We start from the raw sequence: 23,838 nt of genomic DNA, 5'->3' as shown, positions 1-23,838 counted from the left end.
GTGTCCTTAAGTAGGGACCGGCTTGGGCCTCTGGGAAAAGGAATTCACTCTGTGCCCTCCAACTCCACTGGACATTGCGCCATTTCACACCTCCCACACGCCCACATGGTTGCGATGGAAATCTGAAATAATTGCAAATTCTCACGTGCAAAAATGACAGTGGTTCTCTGCCAGAATTCAGGGTAGAAGCACCGGTTAGTCTCCCCATAGTTTATAATAGAGTATATGGAGCTTTGTGAAGGCTTGTTATCTGTAAGACAAATTGGACTTTTTAGTGTCCTAATGTTATATTTTATGCCATGTACTGGGATGCTGGAAAAAATACAAATAAAGTGAAATTACATGAAAACATGCATTTTTTTTTTCTTTTTTTTTTTGTTAGACTACAAATTGAGGCGTATTTATTACATGTATTGTAGACTGATTACGAGTGTCCGTTTCTACATTGTAATAGATTGTAGCGCTCAGACATTATGTATTTGGCGCACGACCGCACACTCCGTACTAAAAAATGTCATTATCTTTGATGCACAGCGATAAAAAATTAGATGGAAGGTCCGGATTGTCTGTGTATCATCAGAGCCAATATTGCATTCCACTCATCCATTTTACTCTTCGGGACAGAACGATCATAGAGATAATGGGGTACTTTCACTATTCAAAAGTTCACATGCTGCATGTTTTTCTATTCCAGATAGGACCTGACATAGAAATATATGCTGTATCCCACCGGATATCCCGCCGAATCCTCTTTTTGTACCCCACAGCATCATGGGACGGATGATAAATCTCTCCAAATAAACTAATATAGCTTTGTATATATTTTCATTGATTCAAAATTCTATGGTTGATGAAATTGGCGGAAAAGCTTGTTTCCCCAAATGGACAGAAATGGGAAACTTTTGAGCTGATGTGTTAAGAACAGTTCTTTGTGCAATGGTTTTAATCATCCATTTAAGCAGGAGTGTAACTACAGGGATAGCAGCTGCTATGGGGCCTGCAGTGTCAGGGGGCCATGACATCTGACCTGACACACTAAAAATGGAGGACGAGCACCATTAAATGCATATTATGCTGCACATCGTACAGCATTATATGTATATAACATATATGTGATGTATACGTGTATCTGTGATGAGTGTATGGTGTGTGTGTATATACTGTATTTGTGTTTATATGCTGTTTCTATATGGCACTGTGTGTGTATATGTGATGTGAACATACTCTGTGTGAGTGTATAAATCTGTGTGTATAAATAACTATGTTTATGTATTTAGGTATTTACATGTGAGTGTAATATGTGTCACGGGCGCACCTGTGTGCCCCCAGAGCCAGCCTGCATGTTAACTTACCCTTCCTGGCTCCAACGGCACTCAATGAGGTTCCCGGCGGCACATGCCGGCTCTGTAAAATTGAAAGGGCCAGAGTGCCAATAATTGGCGCTTGCCAGCCATTGCCTGATAAATCCCAGCCCCTTCCTGTGTTCCCTGCCGGATCTGCTATGCTATGGGGCTCTGCATGTCATAGTTACGCCCCTGCATGCCAGAATTAAGAGGTTCCTATAGGACAGTGATGGTGAACCTTTTAGAGACTGAGTGCCCAAACTACAACCAAAATCCACTTTTTTACCATGAAGTGCCAAAGTGGCATTTTAAGCAGTAACTTATTGCTACCTGTTCTTCCATATCTTTCAATTGTATCTGCCGCCCAAGGCCTCCAATACAGTTGAAAGAGGGCAGGTAGCTTCTCTCCAGGGTCTCTCAGAACAGGATGAATGGTGGGTCCAGCAGTTCCAAACAGCCAATGAAGTGTCACTTTAAAATAGCACTGACTGCAGCATCTCTTAAGTTGCTTGGGACTACAGGAAGATTTGGTCCTGTTTGGTGAACTCTGTCCTGCAGCGATGGCCTGAGTGCCCACAGAAAGGGCTCTAAGTGCCACCTCTGGCACCCGTGCCATAGGTTCGCCACCACTGCTATAGGTTATAGCATATTAGCCTAGCAAGGGTAGGATGTTCCCATCTCGGCCCCACCTTGTTCCCTGCACTACCACTGTAAAAGTGGCAATTAAATTGACAATTAAAACTTTAATGGCATGCACCTGAAATGGTGCCTTTCCATGCCAGAAAACTGGTGTTCAAGGTGCGATATATCTGCCCTAACAAACTAATTCAGAGAAAAATAAGGAAAACCTGTGACCCAATTTTATTGTATTTTATAGTAGTGGTTTTTACAAATTGGAAAGAGCACGCCTAATGTGCCCCTAAAGCTGTGATAAAACATGGGTCTGAAATTGTGGTTTGAAACACAATTGAAGTCTATCGTGAAAGTTAAACCCCCCAAATGCAGACCTAAACACTTGAGTTCAGGAACTAGCACAACGTGTTTTTCAGGTTAATGAGGAAAAACACATTGGGGCAGATTTATCAAGCTGTCTGAAATTCAGAATATTTCTAGTTGCCCATGACAACCAATCACAGGTCAGCTGTCATTTTACCAGGGCTCATGAATATTTTAAAGGGGAGATGTGATTGGTTGCCATGGGCAACTAGAAATATTCTGACTTTCAGACTGCTTGATAAATCTGCCCCATTATGCTCGTTCCTGAACGCAAGTGTTTAGGTCTAAACGCATCTGCGTTCTGGAATTACTACTACCCAATGAACACAAATTGTAATTAATGCGCATGTCAACACGGTGACCAAGACCTCAGCACCAGGGGCGTAACTTGAGGGGGTGCAGAGGGTGCAGTCGCAATCGGACCCAGAGCCATAAGTTATCACATTTCCATATAAGAAGACAAGTACTATAAACCATATAATACAGTCGGGGGCCTGGCAAAGACTTTGCACTGGGGCCCTTCAGCTTCAAGTTACGCCACTGCTCAGCACCGCATCAAGTTGCGTCCCTGCCTATTTTTCATCAAGCTTAAAGGAGTTCTCCAGTGACATATAAATTAGCCCCTATCCACAGGGATGTGTTGTACCCAGCGATGAAGTGAGAAGCTGGTTGTACATGTGCTGTCTGCTCCATTCATCTCTATGGCACTGACAGAGATAACAGTGCCATACTCTGCTATATCCGTAAGTGCCATAAAGATGAATAGAGCGGCCCCCGGATGCACGACCGCTCTGCTCTTTATCTTGGGGTACAGACCCCTGTTTTTGTGATCTGTGAGGGCCCCATCGCTGAGACCTGCACCAATCAGCAAGATAACCATTATCCACAGGATAGGGGCTAACTTATATGTCACTGGAGAAACCCTTCAAGCTTTATTGAGCCTTGAGGATTACTTTGGTGTTATTTCTGTCCAAAATGCAAGCGTGTGTATACACATACATATGTGTGTGTCTCTGATCTATAACATATAAATTAAAGGTTATTCAGTTCCTTTAGCTTTCCTAACCTCAGAAGCCAATTTTGTGTGAGGTGTAACGTAAACCCGCCATCATAGTGTGCGGGTCTGGCGACTTTCCCGCGCCTCACCTCACAAATTATAGTGAAAATTTATAAGTATAATGTACACGGCCGGCCATAATCATATGTGTGTTATTGTCCCTCCTGTACACGGCCATATTGCTCTATACATATGCTATAATCCCTCGGGCCGTCCATACTTGTGTACAGTAAAGCACACAGTACACATACAGCTCAGTATGGCCGGCTATATGCTGACTGTGTCTCCCTCCCTCTTATATACGGAGGAGTAGTAACTTGAAGAACATGGCGTCTCCACCCTCCTGTCATACAGTGCAGCCTCCTCCCTGCTCATACACTTCCCTCTCTCCTGTGTGTCCTCCCTTCTCCTGGCAGCGGCTCTATCTATTATATAATGGTGTTATTCTATCATAGCCGCCTCTGAGGGGACACTGCCGGCACCACAGCACTGACCGTACGTATATTATACACTTATTATTATACATGTGACATTATAGCCTGAGCCTGCAGTGTGTACAGTGCACGGAGCTCATTGTGCTGCTGCATTACTACACATAACATGACAGACAGACAGAGTTTTTGCATTTATAAATACATTTCTCATGTTAGAGACGAATTTCCTAGAATGTCTCATAATGGATCAGGAATGTGATAAATGGGAATTGTTATGCTTTTGCAAAACTTTACTTGAACTTGGAAAACTTTGGCAGTAAATGTGTCAAAATGCATCAATATCTGGTAGGACAACCCATAGACGGATCTTCTGTCCATAATCTGCTGCGATTTCACAGTCCTATTTACCACTATATGGAAATGTATATACAATCCACCCAATGAAACTTATGAGATCTATCTGTGTATTTCCCTTAGATTTGTACGTATACAAGAGTGTGAGGATTCACTGTCGGACTAGTTTGTGAACATTTCTTAACTTTTTTCACTTGGAAACCTGCTGCTAAAAGAATACTAGGTCCTCAGTTTTTATACTGCGCCAAATCCTTTATCTGGTGACTGCTCGAATATTAGGGTATGTATAACATTTATACTATGTATATTATCTTAAAGTGAATGGGATTTTGACATGAACCTCCCTAGTGGAAATTTGTGCCCAAAATCTACAGTGTGAAAATACTTAGACCCACTGCACACAAAAACGGATCATGCGGTGGCTGAATTTCACAGACTGATGACTCCATGCATCACAGTGATGTATGAAGTGCTTCTTCTCCATTCTAATCAAGTTTGGTGCTGTTGTTTTGGGAGAAGCAAAGACAACGTGTATTAAATATCACTATGATGGAAGCTGTTCTGTCCTCTGCTCTGTGGTTGGTCAATGACATCCAACCAATGCACGGTACATTTTTCACATGCAGTCGGCTTCATGCTTGCTGTATGTTTTGTAATGAATCAAGTGAAGACTACTCGGTATAGAACTGGGCACAAATACTGAAGATACTCCACATTGGAAAATCAGCAGCACTTACATCCTGGGCGGAAGTAAACGTTTAACTAATAATAGTAACCTAATAAGCACTGTACTGACAGGTGAATATTTAATCTGATTCATTGTAGAATCTATATACTGTGCCAGAACAGTATGAAGCCAGTATGAGTGTTTACGTTCACAAACTATTTATTGATATCTGCATGTACATACGGCAGCATCTGATGCACAACCAGATGCACAACACAAATTTTCAAATGTTCCCATAGGCTTCTATGGAGTGTATGGAACGGAAATAACAGAGAAAATAGGACATTGCTCTGTGTTTTTAGGACGTTTAGCTTATGTAAAGTAGGCAATACGAACATTTAAATGGATGACCGTATTGCTCATTGTCGTGAATATGGCTGTATGCTACCCGTGTGAAAACGGTATGGGTAGCACATGGCCATTTTTATACGTTTGTGTGAAAGGGGCTGCTGGTACCTACACCAATTAGGGGAGTAATACCCAAGTCCTCTTTGTGAATGGCGCAGTAGTCAGCTGTAGACGTAAGTGTATAGAGCGGAGGCAGTCATGCACAGTACCACATGATTACTTTATGACCCCCATGATCACAACAATGGGGGTCCCAGAGTTTTCCGTGTGAATGGAGTTATTTTTTTGTAAATTGAATGGGGAAATGGCCAGGCATTCTTATTATCGCTCCATTTACCTGCACTGGACTGAAGGAGGTAGTCGACTACTACTCTATAAACTCAGAGGACCCCATTTTTCTTGCATATTGAGGGTCCTATCATTTGCATCTCCAGAGATCTCAAATCTAAACCCTATTCTGTAACAAGAAAGAAATACAGGCAGTCCCCTACTTAAGGACACTGGACTTACAGACGACCCCTCTGCCCACTGTGACCTCTTGTGAAGCTCTCTGGATGCTTTACTATAGTCCCAGACTGTAATAATCAGCTGTAAGGTGTCTGTAATGAAGCTTTATTGATCATCCTTGGTCCAATTTCTGCAAAAAAATTTGAAACTCTAATTGTCACTGGGGCAAAATTTTTTTTGTCTGGATCTACAATTATAAAATATACAGATTCGACTTAAGAACAAACCTATGGAACCTATTTTGTATGCCACCCGGGGACTGCCTGCAGTTACCGGTAGTTGGAAAATAACACTAGACAATCTGAATACATTCATGGATAAATACATAGTTGAGCGCTGTAAGAATCCTTAGGGGTTTTACATTCCTGGCCATGTCTTCCTCTGGTACATCTGGGGCAGTGGTTATTCCAGTAAGTAGCTGTGTTTCTCTTGCAGGGTGTGATTGGCAGAGCCGGCTGCTTAATGGAACAAAAAGGAAACTTGACAAATGGACTTGAACAATGAGAGGAAGATCTTGGAATGTTGGAAAGTCTGAAATAGAGGCAGCGTTATAGATAATATCTCCATGCACCAGAAAACTCGGATGTTTAGACCCAAAATGTATTATTTGCTATGATGGTGGGATTTTAGACAGTTTACCTATAGCGCTGTGGTTGACTGTAACATCAAGGATCCAGTGGCATCCTACCTGTTGCCAGTATGAAGTGGCTCTGCAAACTTGACGAATCTGAGAAATTCTGGGTAAGTTTAATTTTCAATTTTTTAGAACATTCCATAGAAGGTAATAAACAGGTTATACACACTCCAACACCATGTTCTTAATGGACATCTACCACCAGGATTAAGGTTTGTAAACCAAGTACACGTACACGCTAGTGTGTGCCCCCTCAGGCAGGATCTGCTCTTCTTTTAACTTCTTAAATTAGCCAGAGGGGCTCCAGGCTCAATAAATATCAATTAAAGGAAATCTACCAAAATCCATCATGATAAACCAGGGACACTTACTCATAGATCCAGGCTCCATAACTGTGATAATCTTCTTATATTTGTTATCCATGGCCTCCTTCCTTCTAAAATCAACTTTTATATTATACTAAAGGGATGCTACCTAAGCCTCTCTGTCCTGCAGCTTCACAGAATGTAAAACTGTACAGGAGTACTTCCCCCCTCCCACTGTGTGAGATTACATTAGGCATAAGAAGATGGCAGTGCTGAGGGAGCAGGGGCGAGGGGAGACAGTGTTACAGCCTGAGAAGCAACAGCATGAAGGGACTGGTAACTTCTCCATTCTTGCTCATAGCATTGTGGCAAAGCAAAGTTGATTTTAGAAGGAAGGAGGTCATGGATAAGAGATATAAGAAGATTACCACCGTCACAGTGCCTGGATCTATGAGTAAGTGTCCCTGGTTTCCTGTAAGGGTTTATCACACAGTACTAGAAGGAGATCTGTGCCGTCTGCAGCAGGTTCTAGTGCAGCTTTGTCTCTAGAAAGGTCTGTGTGCAGAGAAGGTATAACATGCACTTTGCAGTGTAAATGATATATCTTTTATCATTATACCAGGTTTATTGATGAAAGACATGATTACATTAACAATGTTATATCAGAAACAAATCAATAAAAAACCTTGTACATGAGATATCATCAGTTTATAATAAGCTGCCTGGTATGGATACTTTTGTTACTTTTCTAGTAAAATCACTTGTTACGGTAACTGCAGGGAGTAGTTTCCCCGTGAGAATATCCATTGTTGGTGATTCCAAATTAGAGCAAAATTCTTCAGGAAATGAGTGTTTTCTTACTTGAGAATAATGTGAAATAGTTATTGATTCTAAACCTCTCAGAGGAAGAATATACTGATAACTATTATATACTGATAACCATTAAGTCTGCCGGGATGGAATCTTTTTTGTGTTCCACTCTTGTGGATTAGCATAGTTTTAATCTGCCATATTTTATGTATTTTTTTTACTTTCATTTTTCAAAATTGGTTTCTCCCCCCCCCCTCCCTTTGGTTGGGGAATATATAGGAATTTTATAATCAGACTTGGCAATGACAAATCTTAGTATAATCTCAAAACTGAACGCTAGAATGGGGCTGATCTGCAAAGGGGTCAAGTGACCAACTGCAGTCGGACACGAATTGATCCAATAATGATGTTCCATGTGAAAAAAATGAACCGTAAACCATTTGAGTTTGAAATCTTTATTTGTTGGGGTGGGGTGGAGATAGGAAGCTGAGCGCTCCTCACCCCTCCCACCTCCATAGGAAGCTGAGCGACAACATCACAATATCAGGCAGGAATAGGACCTGCTCTGGTCCGCGCACAATAGACCTCTAGGGCAGGCGTGAGTTAGCCGACTCTTCTCTCCTACGGTTGTCTGCATGAGGTCTAACACCAAATCCTGTGCATTATTTTAATTGTACTTCTATTTTAATGGGAATTAATAGAGCAGATCTTATCCTGATGTGATACTTATTACCTTACCTGTGGATATCCTATCGGTAGTGTGATTCTAGAAATCCGTTTAACCCCTACAGCCTTGTCTATCATTAGTATTTTTTATTGGCTGTTCACTATGTTAATATTGTTTAGCAGTCCATATTTGCTAAACTTACAGTACACCATAAATCAGAAGGCAGATAATCACTGAGAGCCATATAAGTGTAATATTCCCTACTTACCCGATGTCACTGCTATGGTCAATAATTAACTGATGGTTATATTGTTTATAGTCAGCAGCTACTTGTAGGACTGGTTTTTAGCGCTGATCCCATATTACCAACATTATGTTGCATGAGACTTAAATTAGTTTCATGCAACACCACATTTTTATATACATTTTTGGAAGTTGCAGGGTAGGATCCCACAGCAGATTATGGCACAAGTTTTCTGCCTGGAAAATCTTTCCCAAAATCCTTCTCCCATTTTGGTGGCCACTAGTTTATGCCCCAAATTCCTGGATGGATTAAAAAGTTTATAGAGCATGTTATTCACATCACATAGGAAAGTGCATGAGCAGACAATTCCTGCTATAAGAATACACTCTCACTGTTATATGTTGTATATGATGTGTTGTATAGTTATTTTTTTGTTTTGGGCAGGATGTAAACCAGACTTGGCACACATATAACCCTGACTTCTCCTGGTGTTTTCACAACACAATCCTTTACTGGATACCCTGTTTTTACCTCTTTGCCTGTTCACCATTCTACATCCTCTATCTGAGACGACATGGCCGGGGCTACATCAGGTTGTCTCTACTCAACAAAGCAAAAACAGTAAGTAATCTAAATGTACTCCATTCATTTGCTTTGTTTTCATTGTATACCCTATGCATGCAATTCCATTGGAAGAACCCTTGCTAGAAGTGCTTTGTGTAGCCACAGCATCATGTATACCTTGACAGACACCATAAAACCTTCACCTCTGCCTTCTGCAGGAGGGTGAGGGGGATGTTTTTGAATAGGGTTATGAGAAAGGGTAATTCCAAAAGGTTTTTTGCAAAATTTAGGACATGTCCTTTATCTTTGCAGATTTGTGGTGTGGCCGCTAGTCTGCGAATGGAAGGAGGAGGGTTGAAGAGCACTCACACTCCCACCTCCTACTCCCTGCCCCGTGCTTGCCGGGGAACTGTTTGGATGAGCAGACGGCTGTCTGAATGTAGCTGTGAAGGAGACCAGCCATAATGGGGCAGATGTATAAATGTTTTTGTCAGTATAGAGTAGAACTAGACAGTTCTCTGCTGTGCCATATTTATCATTGTGTCTGAATGATCTGGTGCAGTATAAGGGATCATGCACACAAACACACACGGCTATGGCTGGCGGACACACATCGGCACTGCTCACCCCTCTCCTCTCCATAGAGAATAGTGGCGCACGGCCGTGCTTGCGGCCAAAAGATAGAGCAAAAACAGCGTAAAATGGCCTAAGGCCTTCATTAAATGTGGCGCACAGCATTTCTGTTACAAATGTGTTTAGGCTGCAAGCTGGGTACGCTTAGGATAACTTCTACCAAACCTGACTACATACATAGCACAACGTTTGTAGTCAGGATCCACTAGTTACCGACTTTATTCTAAACACTAGCTGTGAAACACAACCAAAGATACATAATGATGATATATTACAAAGTACAGGCGGTCCCCTACTTAAGAACACCTGACTTACATACGACCCCTAGTTACAAACAGACCTCTGGATATTGGTAATTTATTGTGCTTTAGTCCTAGGCTACAATAATCAGCTATAACAGTTATCACAGGTGTCTGTAATGAAGCTTTAGTGTTAATCCTGGTTCTTATGACAATCCAACATTTTTAAAATCCAATTGTCACAGAGTCCAAAAAAATTTTGCTGTGGGTTACAATGATAAAATATACAGTTCCGACTTGCATACAAATAAAACTTAAGAACAAACCTACAGACCCTATCTTGTATGTAACCCGGGGACTGCCTGTAGTAGATTTTTATATTTTTATAGAAGCTTGCCCTAAGCAAAACTATTGTATTACTAAATCAGAAATGTCAACATTGCCTACACAGCTACAAGTGAGAAGTGCAGGGATACAGTATACTTTTGGTCAATGACCTGTTGCCAGTTTTTATTGCAGCATTATACCTTTACAGTCATGTAGAAGGGTTCTTTTAAAACTCTTTAAACAATGCATTTACCACTGTCAAGGACACAAATCTCCTTCTCATAATGGTGCGTCGTCTCTTGGGCTCCAGGCACAAATAGAGGGAGCAGCTGCAGGTATCCCAGAGGGATCTACAGTAATGTGAGCATTTTCAGCAATGGGAATAACATGGTTCTATACCAGACAATCTGCTGTCCTTACATTCATGATTCATTATAAATTATGGACAGTATTTAACGAGAACCTGTTATCAGTAAGGTCATTTTTATATTAGGCTTCATAGCCTCTGGCATGTTTCTTTCCAAGATGCCTTTGTCGCGCATCTGAATAAAACCATTGCTTTTTAATTGTTTCTTTAACAATTCCTGGCTCCCTGCCAGCAGTGTGTGTTGAGTCCCGGGGGCAGTTGAAACTAGAATTGCTTGCGGCAGTGACCTGACGTAAAGGGGGGGTGGGAGCAGTGGATGGAAATGACTGGGGATGAGGGGAGAATGCATTTAGCATAAGACAACTTGTGACGTTTGAACTTCCCCTCAAATCGCATAAGTTTATTGTAAATGGATTTTTTATTTACTTGATCTGATGTAATTTAAAAAAAAAAAAAACGCTCGCGAGGCCACACAAGAAATGCAACATGATCATATTTTTTTTCTGTATTGAGCAACATTTTCCACAGGTACAAAAAATGTAGATTAAATGCATTTGTCTGTGCGGAAATTGATATGTGATGCAGAAAAAAAATTAAAGGGGTTTCCCCACGAAAGAAAATTCTCACATTTCAATCCCCTAGTGATGTTAATACAATAAAGATCATTTTAACACCTTACATTACAATTTTACTCAGTTTTATTGCTGTTTTAGCTCCTATCACTCCCTAGGCTGCTCAGTGTAAAATCCCAGGGTGTGGGCAGGGCCTCTAAAGCAGACACTAGTTCTGTGGGGTGACAATGTGGTTACATTATCAGGGTACAGGTGTATATACACTTTCATCTGGCTTCTGACATTGTACTGACACATAGAAAGAGAGATGAGCCAGATCAGAGATGCATGAGATTACACAGAGGCATGATAGACACAGGCTGACAGACCATTACACTGTAACACTGTGAGCTCTGCTACATCTCACAGATATGTGCCTGCCTCCCCCTTCCCCCGGATCACTTATCTACTTATAGCTTGTAGTTTGCAGCCTCTCTCTGTGCTCACGATTTCCTGGCAGGAAGTAACCGGTGTCTCTGAGCTCCGTGCTGGGGGCGTGGCTACAGGCTCACAGCAGAGAGAGACTGAAATCTCATCTGCATGCTGTCACACAGAAATCCAAGATGGCCACCACTCGACCCGAAGTCAGAAGTTACAGGGTTGTGTATAGGGGCAACTGAAATTGTGTACAGCAGGACTGATGGAGACAGGTTGGAATTATATCTGGGAAATGCTGCATTTCTGTTAATAACAGTGAATTAGAGGAAGTGTTATTTTGTTATCCTGGGTACATATAGGAAACTTGTCTTCCTGGGAATAACCCTTTAATGAGCCTGTCACAAGTGATTTGCTTCATTGAAGTCTATGGACTTGTGAACATCTGCATGAAATTTGCATCATGATGTGGATTTGAAGCAGATTTTTGCTTGAAATGACTTCAGATCAGGTGAAAAAAGATTTTAAAATATTTTATGTATCAACAATAGATTGTTGTAGAATTGTTATTTTCGTACCTTAAAGCGAACCTGTCACCAGGAATGTAATTTTTAGCTGTAGTTCTGATAGCCTATGCTAAGCTGACTTTGTCAGCATTCTGAATTGTTTCAGTAGTTTATATAAGTTTATTTCACATTACCTGGCTCTGTGCCAGCAGCATGTGGTGAGTCCCGGAGAAGGAGACTGTGTACATTCCTCCTCTACAACATGCACCTCCTTTGATGAGTGTGGAGGAGAGAAGACTGACACAGGCGCACACATGCTGCAGATGCCCCTCCTCAGGACTCACCACACGCTGCTGGCAGGGACCCAGGTAATGTGAATTAAACTTATATATACCACTGAAATTATTCAGAATGCTGACAAAGGCGTTTTTTAAAATCTGCATAGCATAGGCTATCGTAAGTTGTCACCAGCTAAAATGACATTCCTGGTGACAGGTTCGCTTTAACATTTTTTTCCTGTCTATCATAATTGGTTGTTTGATTTTTCTTTCGTTGCAGTGTCTTTCAGCTTTGTTGGCACTTATCTGCTACACAGAACTTTTCTACACCGTGTGGAACATGACACACGGCATCGCTGATCCGCCGGCTCTCCTTATTAGCCCGCTTATTGTTGGGGCTGCCATGGTAATGGAAACCTGTGGTTTGTCGCACTGACATTTTGTAGTTTTGAATTTGACTGGAATAGGCTCACACTTCCTGTTTTGCAGCGATCACTCTTCAGAAGTCATCACATTATAACCACAGGCTAAATTACAGTCATATTTCTATTATAAATCTTGAGGCAAATAGCACAGCATCTACCAGTGATAATAGGTGATAGGGGAAGCCTAAAACTGAATGGAGGTCAAAGCCTGAATTTCTGGTTTTAATTGTGAAAACTTTCCCTTTACGAATTTCCAGTGTTTCATTTTTGCAATTATTTTTGGGGCACATATTCTAAGCAGGTTTGTTTTGTCTGACAGGGGTACTAGCAATATTTCTGACTGCTGAAGTTATAATCAACTTACTGTATATACTCGAGTATAAGCCGTGGTACCTAATTTTAACACAAAAAACTGGGGGGAAAAAACCTGATTGGCTCAAGTATAAGCCGAGGGTGGGAAATGCATTGGTCCCAGCCTGCCCCCAGTATACAGCCAGCCAGTACATGCCCCCCAGTATATAGGGGTTTCTGGCTATATACTGGGGGGCATGCGCTGGCTGGCTGTATACTGGGGAGGCAGGGTCTGCAGGCTATATACTGGGGGGTAGGGGCTACAGGCTGTATACTGTGGAGAGGGGGCTGCAGGCTGTATACTAGGGACAGGGACTGCAGGCTGTGTACGGGGAACAGGGGGCTGCAGGCTGTATACTGGGGGGCAGAGGCTGCAGGCTGTATACTGTGGGGCAGAGGCTGCAGGCTGTATACTGTGGGGCAGAGGCTGCAGGCTGTATACTGGGGGGCAGAGGCTGCAGGCTGTATACTGGGGTGCTGGGGCTGCAGGCTGTATACTGGGGGGCAGGGGCTGCAGGCTGTATACTGGGGGCAGGGGCTGCAGGCTGTATACTGGGAGGCAGGGGCTGCAGGTGGGGGAAGGTGAGTAATACTTTTTTGTGCTGAAAAACTCGGCTTATACGGTATATAAACTCTATGTACAATTACATTACTTACAGCACAACTTTTTCAATCTCATAAATAAGTTTGCCTGTCAGATTTTTTTTTATATATCTCCACTTCACATACTAGGCAAATGTTATATAGTGTTATGTAAAGAATCTATTATTATGAATAATTGCGATTTTATTTGTTCTGAAAACTTTATAATAAATAAGTCTATTTTTTCTGTTTGCTACTTTCTAGCTTCTTGCAGCGTGTCTAATTCAGTATGAGAGGATAAGAGGGGTCCGGTCATCAGCTCTCCTGCTGATATTCTGGATATTGGCTGTTATATGTTCTGTCTTCCAGCTAAGAACCAAAATCACAACAGCCCTTGCCCAGGTATGGATACCAAACAGTCTTTACAATGACAATGGCTATTAGCTTGATCAAAGTAGGAAGATAGAAAAAAGAGACCACAGTATAGTTATAGCAGTTTTTGCTGCTTTTCCCATGTTCATTGCTTCACATTTCTGCTAAGGAACAATTGTTTTGTGAACTACATACACTAAAATTAGACAAATTTTAAAAAATTCCTGAACTGATGATAAATATTTGAACTCTTTTTTTTTTTGCTTCTTTTAAAGGCAGAAGACATTAATCGGTTGCGGTATGCGCTGTTTATGTTGTACTTCTTACTCTTGCTCCTGCAATGCATTCTGTCATTCTTCAATGATCGACCTTCATTTTTTACCAGTGTAAAAAATGAAATGGTATGTAGTAGCTTTTTTTTTTCCTATTTTCTTTTTTTTCTCATAATGATTGGATAAGCTCCCCTCACTCTATAGCAGATAATACATTACCATAATCTGGTACAAATCTTATGGTGAAATTCATGGTGAAGATCAACAGGATTGATATGCTGTGGATGTATAATCTGTACTGCAGGTCAATTTGGATTTTTCATGCAGCTTCTTTGGTGCAGAAAATAATTAATATTAAGGAGAATTCATATACAGTACATATGGAACTAGAATGTTTTGTTTATTTATACTGATACATATTTTTTTCTGTCCCAGAATGCTTGCCCTCTGTCAAGTGCTTCTTTCCTTTCCAAAATTACATTCAGCTGGTTTACAGAGTAAGTGATTTCATAACAATATATATAATTTATATTTTTCCTGAGTATAGAGCTCTGATATCCAGATTACCACCACATATATATAATTGTCTATCTGTATATAGTTCATGTTCATGCCCCAATGGCCCATATGTTTTTCTAAGCAGATTGCATCTATAAGCATCTGTATGAAACTTTAGTAAAGGCAAGTAGACTGGATCACAATAGCCAATTAGGATATATATCATTTACTATATATTAGGGGAACATTCCCAATCATTTATAGTAGCTTTTTCACTATCTTTCCCTACCAAATTTAATAACCACTGGAAAAGTAACGCACCAAAAAGACCTATAGGCCCCCATAACGCCAATGGAGGCCAAGACACTCTTTCTTTGCCCTCCCCTCATCAGAATCTACCAGGAATTTTGTTTTTTAATTGATGAGATTTCTATATTGATGACTTATACTTATGTCATCAAAAACAGATGGGTTAGAATCAGAGACCTCACCAACCCTTCTGAACAGCTAATCGGATCGGAGAAGTCTTCTGCACCCCGTATACCAGGCATTCTATAACATCTGCATCATGAAATGTTATATATTGCATAGTGTTGCTGCTCATTTCCATTCAACTGTATTAAAATGAGCTGTAGATGTGGCCTCATAACATCAGCCCTCATGGTGGTGACAGGGCATCATGTTGGATGGTGAGAGTTGTAGCCCCACTGATCTAATATTGGGGACATATCCTAAGAATAGGTTAACAGTATACAAATCTCAGAAAAGACTTTACAACCACATAATTAGTGGTCTTTGAGATATTTTAAGAGGTAACTTAATCATTTCTATGTGTTTCTTTCCATTTAAGAATAATGTTTAGGGGTTATAAACACCCATTAAAAGCAGATGATATTTGGTCCTTACGGAAATCCGACACAGCTGAAGAAATATTATCAAAGTTCTCAAAAGAGATCCAGAAAGAATGGCATAAGACAAAACCGTAAGTCTAACGGAATATAATATGTATTTATTAACTTCATCAAATCGTAGACGTGGAAATAAAAGGACAACATGTAAACTCTTTCCATAGACTTACAGGAGGTGCAAAAAGTTTTTCTCTGAAATTCATATGTAAAATAGAAGCATTTAAAAGCATTAAAGGCGATTTGGCACACTAAACCACATACAGGTCCTGGGTGGTTTAGTGTCCCAAATCGCCCCGGTTTGAGTTCTCTCTGTGGCCACTGTAAAAAAAAAAAACCTTTATACGTACCTACAGATTGTCTGTTGAGGCGTATCAGAGCCATCTCTGGTGCTCCCCATGCTTGCAAAGTAATTTAATGGAGCTGAAGCAGTACACCCTGGCTTCATTGTGCAAGCACTGTACTTTTTTTGACTGTTCTCTGACTCCTCCACTAAAAGGAACGTGGCCGGGCTGAAAATAGTCTGTGCTCCAAAAAAACAAGGAGGGTGCTGCGCTTTGCTATGGCACACAGTTTAGACCAGCTAAAAGCAAGTATAAAAGTAGAATTCAACATGTTTAACTGTGACATCACATCACAGAGCTTGACTAGTGCTGTGGAGCTTTGCACTTTTGGAGACTGCAACACTTTAATGAATCCCCCCCCCAATGTATACATACAACTAGCACATTTGCAATGGTAACTATGCCCCTTATCCAGTTCTATATGTAGCAATCCCAGTTAAGCTCATTGAAATCACTGAATGAAAACTATATTTGTTATATTATGGTTCAATCAAGTATATTTGTTATATCATGTATGAATTTGTTGGGATGAAGGTTGCTAAATTGTGTACTTAGATGACTAGTAGATTACATGACAAAGGAGAGACCGATCTACATTCCAAAGATATTTGAGACTGCAGCTGTGCAGGTAACACATAGCATACTCTAAACCACCTTTTGTCAATGAAGACTGGAACATGGTCTGCTGTTACATGGTCACCATCAGAAATATGTAGGTTCCATACAGAAAAGGGTCAGGACCCCCCTGTGTGCATTTGGGAAAACACAGGGTGATCTGTAGGATGCCCACTGGCCCCAAAAACATGGCTCCTGTGCCTTCTATGTGAATGTAGTAGCAGTCAAACTTGTGCACTTTCCAAACACACAGCTTAGCGATCTCCAGCAATGTCATGGAGGTTATGGAGCAGAACTGCACTTGCTCAACTACTACTCCATTCATTTGGACCCCTACCAATTGGGAAAAAACATTTTAAGCATAGTGACCCATTTATTGTGCTCAAAATTTGCCATAAAAAGTTTTTTTGATGGCGGTCAATAACTTAAACATATGGTGGAACTCAGGCGGTCCCATGATAGGTTCCATAGGTTTGTTCTAAAGTTGAATTTAGAGGCAAGTCAAAACTGTATATTTTATCACTGTAGGTCCAGACAAAAAATATTTTGCCCCAGTGACAATTTTGACATTTTTTTGTTGTAATTGGACCAAGGATTATCAATAAATCTTCATTATAGACACCTTACAGCTGATCATTACAATCTGGGACTATAGTCACATCCAGAGAGCTTCACCAGAGGTCACAGTGGGCAGAGAAGTCCGTCTGTAACTAGAGGTCATCTGTAAGTCGGGTGTCCTTAAGTAGGGGATCGCCCGTACACAATAGAAAATCCAGACCGGACAGGGGGGTGGTCACGTGATGAGGTTTTAATTTGATTTTAGATTTAATCATTCTCCGTTTAGGTTTATCTGAATAATTGTGACTTGCTATATGATTACAGGTTAGAAGTTCACACAAACTTCTCTAACTCCAAAGAGGATAATGATATTCAGGTTTATCAAGAAGGTCAGGAGGAGACTGAAATACTTCTGAAGAATCCCAGCATGCAGATGAATAACAAGTCCCTTGTGAAGATCATCATGAATTCTTTTGGTTACCACTACCTGCTTAGTGCATTCTTAATGGTCCTGTACACTGCGTTCCTCTTCATCAGCCCTCAGCTTATGAGGTATGAGGTTTAACAAGGAGAAGTTCAGGGCACTTCTGATTTATGATATGCTATAACTGGTAGAGGCTTTGACCTGTAGTCCATGTGTCATGTTGATTTATAAAAATCATAAGGGGAATTTTTGCTTGTATAGTTGGTGTAGTGTTTGCATATTTTTATTTATTAGCTTAAAGGTACAAGTTTTTTAATACATCCAATATAGAAATATCCAGAAATACAGTTCTAACTACAAAACAATTCCAAGAATGCAGAATTACTTTCCTTCAAATGAACTCTGTCATATGATCTGTATAATATCTACATTGATAATATATTCATATTCAGTGTGAGCTGCCACAGGATGTTGATACACCTAACATGTTCAACAAGGGCCCTCGATGGCTTTCTTTGAAGGCAAAACATCACATGGTTATGGGAGCTAGATTTTTTGGATAGGATAATGATCCGCAATTTTATTCTCCCCAGTTTTGAATTTGGGAAGGTGTTTTATTTTCTTGTTATTGGCACCAGCCTTAGGAGTTTTCTTGCCTGCAGGGCTATTGGTTGAACCTGTTTCTTTAAATCATAGAACCAAAAGCCTGATGAGGCCAGAGAGATACGATTGTCATCTTTAAAGGGGACCTGTGATCATAAACTTTTTAATACTAATTCCCAATTTTTTTTATTTTTAGAAGTATATAAAAGTATACCTGGCTTCCTTCCAGTCACAGGAACGTTTGTTTATGCAAGGCTGGGAGCCCCTGTGTTATCATCCATTATCTCCTCTGCATTGTGCTATCTCTTCCTCCCTCCTGCTTAGATAAGCTGAGGAGATCGGGATTGCATAAAATAGATCTGCTTGAATCACGGAGTCAGCTAACAGCTGAATCAGGGGGAGAAGTAAGAGCTGGCAGGCCAGAGAGAAGATAATGATGATGACACAAGGACTCACAGCCTTGCACAATAGCATGAATATATGCAGTTTGCTGGCAGGTAGTCTGAAATACTTTTAGAAGTGAATGGAAGAAGTAATGCTTATTATAAAAGCAGGTTGGGAAATATTAAGGCTATAGAAACCATTAGCCAAAACACCTCATTTTAACATAAACTGGGAAAACCCATTGACTTGAGTATAAGCTAAGTATATAGCATGCCCCCAGTATATAGCCAGAACCCCCTTGTTCCCAGTATATAGACAGCTAGCTCATACCCCCAGTATACAGCCAGCCCTTTGCCCCCAGTATATGTCCAGCAGCCCCTGCCCTCCAGTATATAGTTTACAGCCCCTGCCCTCCAGTATATAGTCTGCAGCCCCTGCCCTCCAGTATATAGCCTGCAGCCCCTGCCCTCCAGTATATAGCCTGCAGCCCCTGCCCTCCAGTATATAGCCTGCAGCCCCTGCCCTCCAGTATATAGCCTGCAGCCCCTGCCCTCCAGTATATAGCCTGCAACCCCTGCTCCACCAGTATATAGCCTGCAGCCCATGCCCCCCAGTATATGGCCTGCAACCCCTGCTCCACCAGTTTATAGCCAGCAGCCCATGTCTCCAAGTATATACCGTGTTAACCCTGCCCACCCTGCTTGGTGACATCATAGCGTGTGCCAATGCCGGTGCACTCACTAGAATGTCAGCGTGCGGCTGACGTCATGGTGCATGTGACGGAGCGTGTGGGGACACGAATCTAATGTCGGACACATTTGTTTTTTTTTTTGTTTTTTTTTTATAATTTTCTTTATTTGACGAACAACAGAGCAGATTACAACAACATGAGTTCACATAATGTTTACAGAGCAGAAGCTGTCAAGCAGGAAAAAAATCTAAAATCTAATTGCCAAAGGCTGAGTAGTAACTGTGGGATACAATAATGAGAGGAGTTTCTGCACCTTATTGTGAGGTTCAGCATCACATTTGTTTTTTTTAATAGAGTCGAGTATAAGCCGTGTTAGGGTTTTTCAGCACATTTTTTGTGCTGAAAAACTTGGCTTATACTCGAGTATATGCGGTAATTATTTTGTGATGCTAGGTCTCCTAAGTTTGAAATAGGTTGTGGTTTTACGATGCTATGATTTCTCTAGTCTGCTGTTTAATAATATATGTGTGAGATCAGATTTTCATTATTGGTTAGTTAATTACGCTAAATATAATATTTTTCGCCAGACTACTTCTTGACCGTTTAAAGGACTCTACAGTGCCAACTTGGCAAAGCTTTTTTATCGCTGTGCTCCTACTCATTTGCCCTTGTTTCCAGTCCATCTTCCTTCACCAACACGACTACTTGTGCTATGTTATTGGAATGAGATTCCGATCAGCAGTCATTGGCAGTGTCTATAAGAAGGTATGGTATTTTTTTTGTCTTTTCCCAAATGGGAAATTCCTATTTGAAATTTACTCTGAATTGGTGGTTCACTTTTCTTATTATTTTGTGGGAAAGATAGGATGGAGCATATAATGGCTGGATCACATCACACTTTTAATTTAAGGATTGCCAAGATTTGAATTTTTTGAGTTACAAACTGCTCGTCGTGGATTTTGACACACATTATATAAACCAATCTGCCTCCAATTAAATTTAAAGGGAAACAGATGTGGCCGCTTTTTTTTTCTAATTTATTTTTCTCGTTTTTATCAAGCTGAAACCTTGGCTTGTGGAACTGCGGCAAAGAAAGGGTAATTTTTTTTCTTGGACTTCTGTCCTTAATAGAATTACCTCTTTTATGTGCAGTCTTACCCATTTACCTATATTAAGAAAATTTCCTCCGAAGCCATGTGAAAATGAGCAGAGGAGAGTCATATTTGATGAGATGAGTCTAGTTTAGAGGCTGTAGGTGTAGTGTCACTTTAGATGGCCCCAACTTTTGGTTCTATAGCACCTAGAAACATTCTTTTGGTGTCATATTAAACATAAGAATCTCATCTTTCAGTTCACATTGTGGTTTTGTAAGATACAGAATTGGAGATGCTGGTAGAGGCGTAGGCCACATTTATCAAAAGTAATGCAAAATGTGCAGTTTGCCCCACTAATATGCAGGGTACGCCAGATGCAGTGCTTGGGAAGTGTGCATCATCTTTTTTTAGGTGCACCATTAACATATTGGGGCACATTTACTAACCCAGTCCCTTATAGTTCCCTAAAGTGCATTTTCTGCTGACAATGCACTGTGCCACGATTCACTAAGATTGTGGGCCCGATATCCTGCATCTGCCACTTCCCCGCTCAGGTCCGTCGGACTTCACCTTCTTCTTCCCGGTGTATGTAAGTGCATTGGATGCGACAAAATTTGAATCTTGAATCCCGCGCTCAGTCCTAATCAGTCGGATCGCCCAACAGCCCGCCCCCCGATTTCTGTTGCATGAAAGCCAGCGCCTCTGCGCCACAATCTGATCGCATGCGACAGAATTCCCTACTAAATACCTGTCACAACGGCGCAAATCCCGAAATTGTCAGGAAGTCTGACGGAAATGCGATCCGCGGACCCTTAGTAAAAAAGCCCCAGAGGGTGTGACTCAATTCTGTCAATTCGCAGTATTAAATGTGGCCCATGTTCCGAACTGGCACTGGAACACCCTTTTAAGTGCAGTATATTGTGGAGCAGCAGACATAGGTCCTGTCACGCCACAAAACCAGCATGAATATTAAATAAATTTACAATATTTATATCTATTTTCCTATTTTTTAAGTTTTTATTCATTTAACATTTTGTTTCTTATTGTTCTAACCATAAAGGCATTAGTTATTTCCAACTCTGGAAGAAAGAATTCCTCGGCTGGTGAAATTGTGAATCTGATCTCCACCGATGTCCAGAAGCTCATGGACTTGGCCACTTGCTTGAACTATATGTGGTCGGCACCAATTACAATCATTTTTGCTATGTATTTCCTGTGGCAGGTCAGTGAATTCTAGTTTGTTTGATACATTTTTTTTAAATATGTTTCATGCAGTGTTTTGCAATATATCTTTGTCACTAACGTTCTGTCCTATCACATGATGTGGAGCGTGACTACAAGGGGAGGATTAATTGCAGACAGAACACATACAAAAAGAACTGGCTTAAATGCCTTGAGCCAAACCTAAAATATGTTTTAGACTTTTAAGACTTTTAAGTAAATCTACCCCAGCATTTGTCTAGGATGCACCATCATTTATATCTACCATCAAATCAAGGAGGATAATCCAGGGACACTTACACATAGATCCAGGCACTGAGACTGTCGTAATATTCTTATATTTGTTATTCATGGCTGAATTTTTCTTCTAAAATCAACCAAATAAAATTATGCCAATAAGATAGTAAGACTCTGGGGGGAATTACCAGAGCCCTACCATGCTGCAGCTTCAGAAGCTGGGAGAGCAGAGGGGGAGACAGTGTAAAGGTCCATGAAGCCAGAGCACACAGAAGCTCTGGTAATGCCCCCAAGAACTTTTTTGTCTCATTAACATAATTTAAAAAATGGCTTTTTAGAAGGAAGGCGGATAACAAATATAAGAAGATTACCACAGTCACAGTGCCTGGATCTATGAGTTAGTCCGTCTGGTTTAGCATGATGGATTTTGATGGTAGATTTCCTTTAATTCTAAGGATCCCTAGTTCTTCCCACGCTTTCCAGTGTTGCTCATGGGCGCCCAACTCTTCTGGTAACTGCAGCTCACTGTCACACGTTCCTTTTTAACCGGTATTAAAGGGGTTCTCCGGAGGGGGGGGGGGGGCACATGGCTGCTTTCTTCCAAAAACAGTGCCATACCTGACCATGGTGCGTGCAGGTATTGCAGCTCAGCTGTATAGAAATGAATGGAGCTTAGTTGCAATACCACACACTACCCATGGTCAGGAGGGGTGCTGTGTTTGGAAGAAAGCAGGCATGTTTTTCAACCTCTGGAGAACCCCTTTCGTTTGGGAGGATAGCCTGTGGTCTACACATTTGTCTGTAGCACATTTTTGGTTTGCTTATCTTTTTATTACAATCTTTACCTGTAATTTGACTGCATCAGTCACTACTAGTTGCTCAGAGAATGACCCCGGAGTTCAGGATAGACCTGCACCTACTACGGAAGGTCAGGTAAATGGAAATGCTATATGCACTCCAATCGTGAGAACAGATAAGAGAAGCCTTTAAATTCAACAGGTGGTAGTGTATGAAGGAGCTGTCACAGTGCACAGTCTTAGCTGGAGTCTATAATTTAGCAGTGAAAGCTTTTGTGGTATGCAGGTGGGAGAACAGGTTTTCCTGCTGCATATCTTTAATATGTGAGCGAGAGTTTTTACTACGCCGGATAGAGGAAAATAAGACCAGAGTTCATAAGAATATTAATGAACATATAAATAGTCGTAGAGCAAATAGAGGCTGTAAATTATTATCTGTAGATTAACCACAAGAGCTTAGTGAATGATTGCTATATCCACAGACACACGTGTATAACACAAATATTCTGGTTACATGCAGGTCTCAGAGGTGTATGTACAATAAATGCCTGACATGGGACTACATCGTTTCACATGTGACAGTCCTAATTTCGGGTGGTTATTGTTACAGTAGTTTATATTTTCATTCTAGTGTTGTGTCTGTTTCCTTTGGTTCTGCTATTGCTACAATGTTTGTGTTCTTATTCCAGGCCCCTCCATTGTTCTCTTTACTTGCTAGATTTGATTGTCTTTATTAAATCCCTTTTAATGATTGCTGATATCTTTCTTTTTTATTAGACACTTGGTGTTGCTGTTCTAGTAGGAGTCGGAGTATTTATTTTAAACCTTCCTTTTATGACTGTATTTGGGGTAGTCATAAAAAAACTGCAGGTAAACCTAGGATTTTATTTCCTGACTTTTTTCCTTTTTAGTGACATTTAGTGCAATATTACAACACATCAGGGCTGATATATTAATACTGGTAAATCATTACCCAATCTTAATCGCCCGGTTCACTGGTGCGGGACACCCCTTAATAATTGTTATAGTTCCCTTGCTAAAGAACTAAAATGTACATCGCCAACTGCTGGTGCAGTTTTAGATGAATCTGGTTGGTGCATGAATCACGGTCCATGCAGTGTCCTGTTTACTGACCAACT

At 40.9% G+C, this 23,838-nt stretch overlaps 1 protein-coding gene across 2 annotated transcripts in view; it reads left to right on the top strand.

Moving 5' to 3' along the window:
* Positions 1–3,483: 3,483 nt before the first annotated feature.
* The window catches only part of LOC140075132 (multidrug resistance-associated protein 1-like), a 43,542-nt gene continuing 23,187 nt past the window's right edge, over positions 3,484–23,838 (top strand). The window contains exons 1-13 of one of the 2 annotated variants that reach the window (XM_072120646.1): positions 3,484–3,891; positions 4,308–4,464; positions 6,202–6,507; positions 8,871–9,047; positions 12,607–12,732; positions 13,949–14,086; positions 14,332–14,457; positions 14,764–14,825; positions 15,677–15,808; positions 17,573–17,800; positions 19,938–20,115; positions 21,505–21,666; positions 23,477–23,569. In XM_072120646.1, coding sequence (XP_071976747.1) covers positions 6,466–6,507; positions 8,871–9,047; positions 12,607–12,732; positions 13,949–14,086; positions 14,332–14,457; positions 14,764–14,825; positions 15,677–15,808; positions 17,573–17,800; positions 19,938–20,115; positions 21,505–21,666; positions 23,477–23,569 — 1,464 coding nt within the window. In that variant the 5' untranslated portion in view covers positions 3,484–3,891; positions 4,308–4,464; positions 6,202–6,465. The remainder of the gene's footprint in view (positions 3,892–4,307; positions 4,465–6,201; positions 6,508–8,870; positions 9,048–12,606; positions 12,733–13,948; positions 14,087–14,331; positions 14,458–14,763; positions 14,826–15,676; positions 15,809–17,572; positions 17,801–19,937; positions 20,116–21,504; positions 21,667–23,476; positions 23,570–23,838) is intronic. The other variant, XM_072120647.1, reaches the window with a different exon arrangement.

The sequence above is a fragment of the Engystomops pustulosus genome, chromosome 8, assembly GCF_040894005.1.
Source record: "Engystomops pustulosus chromosome 8, aEngPut4.maternal, whole genome shotgun sequence".
In the NCBI taxonomy this organism is placed as follows: Eukaryota; Metazoa; Chordata; class Amphibia; order Anura; family Leptodactylidae; genus Engystomops; species Engystomops pustulosus.
The sequence above is the reverse complement of the archived record's forward strand: the minus strand, read 5'-3'. Positions and strand labels throughout refer to the sequence as shown.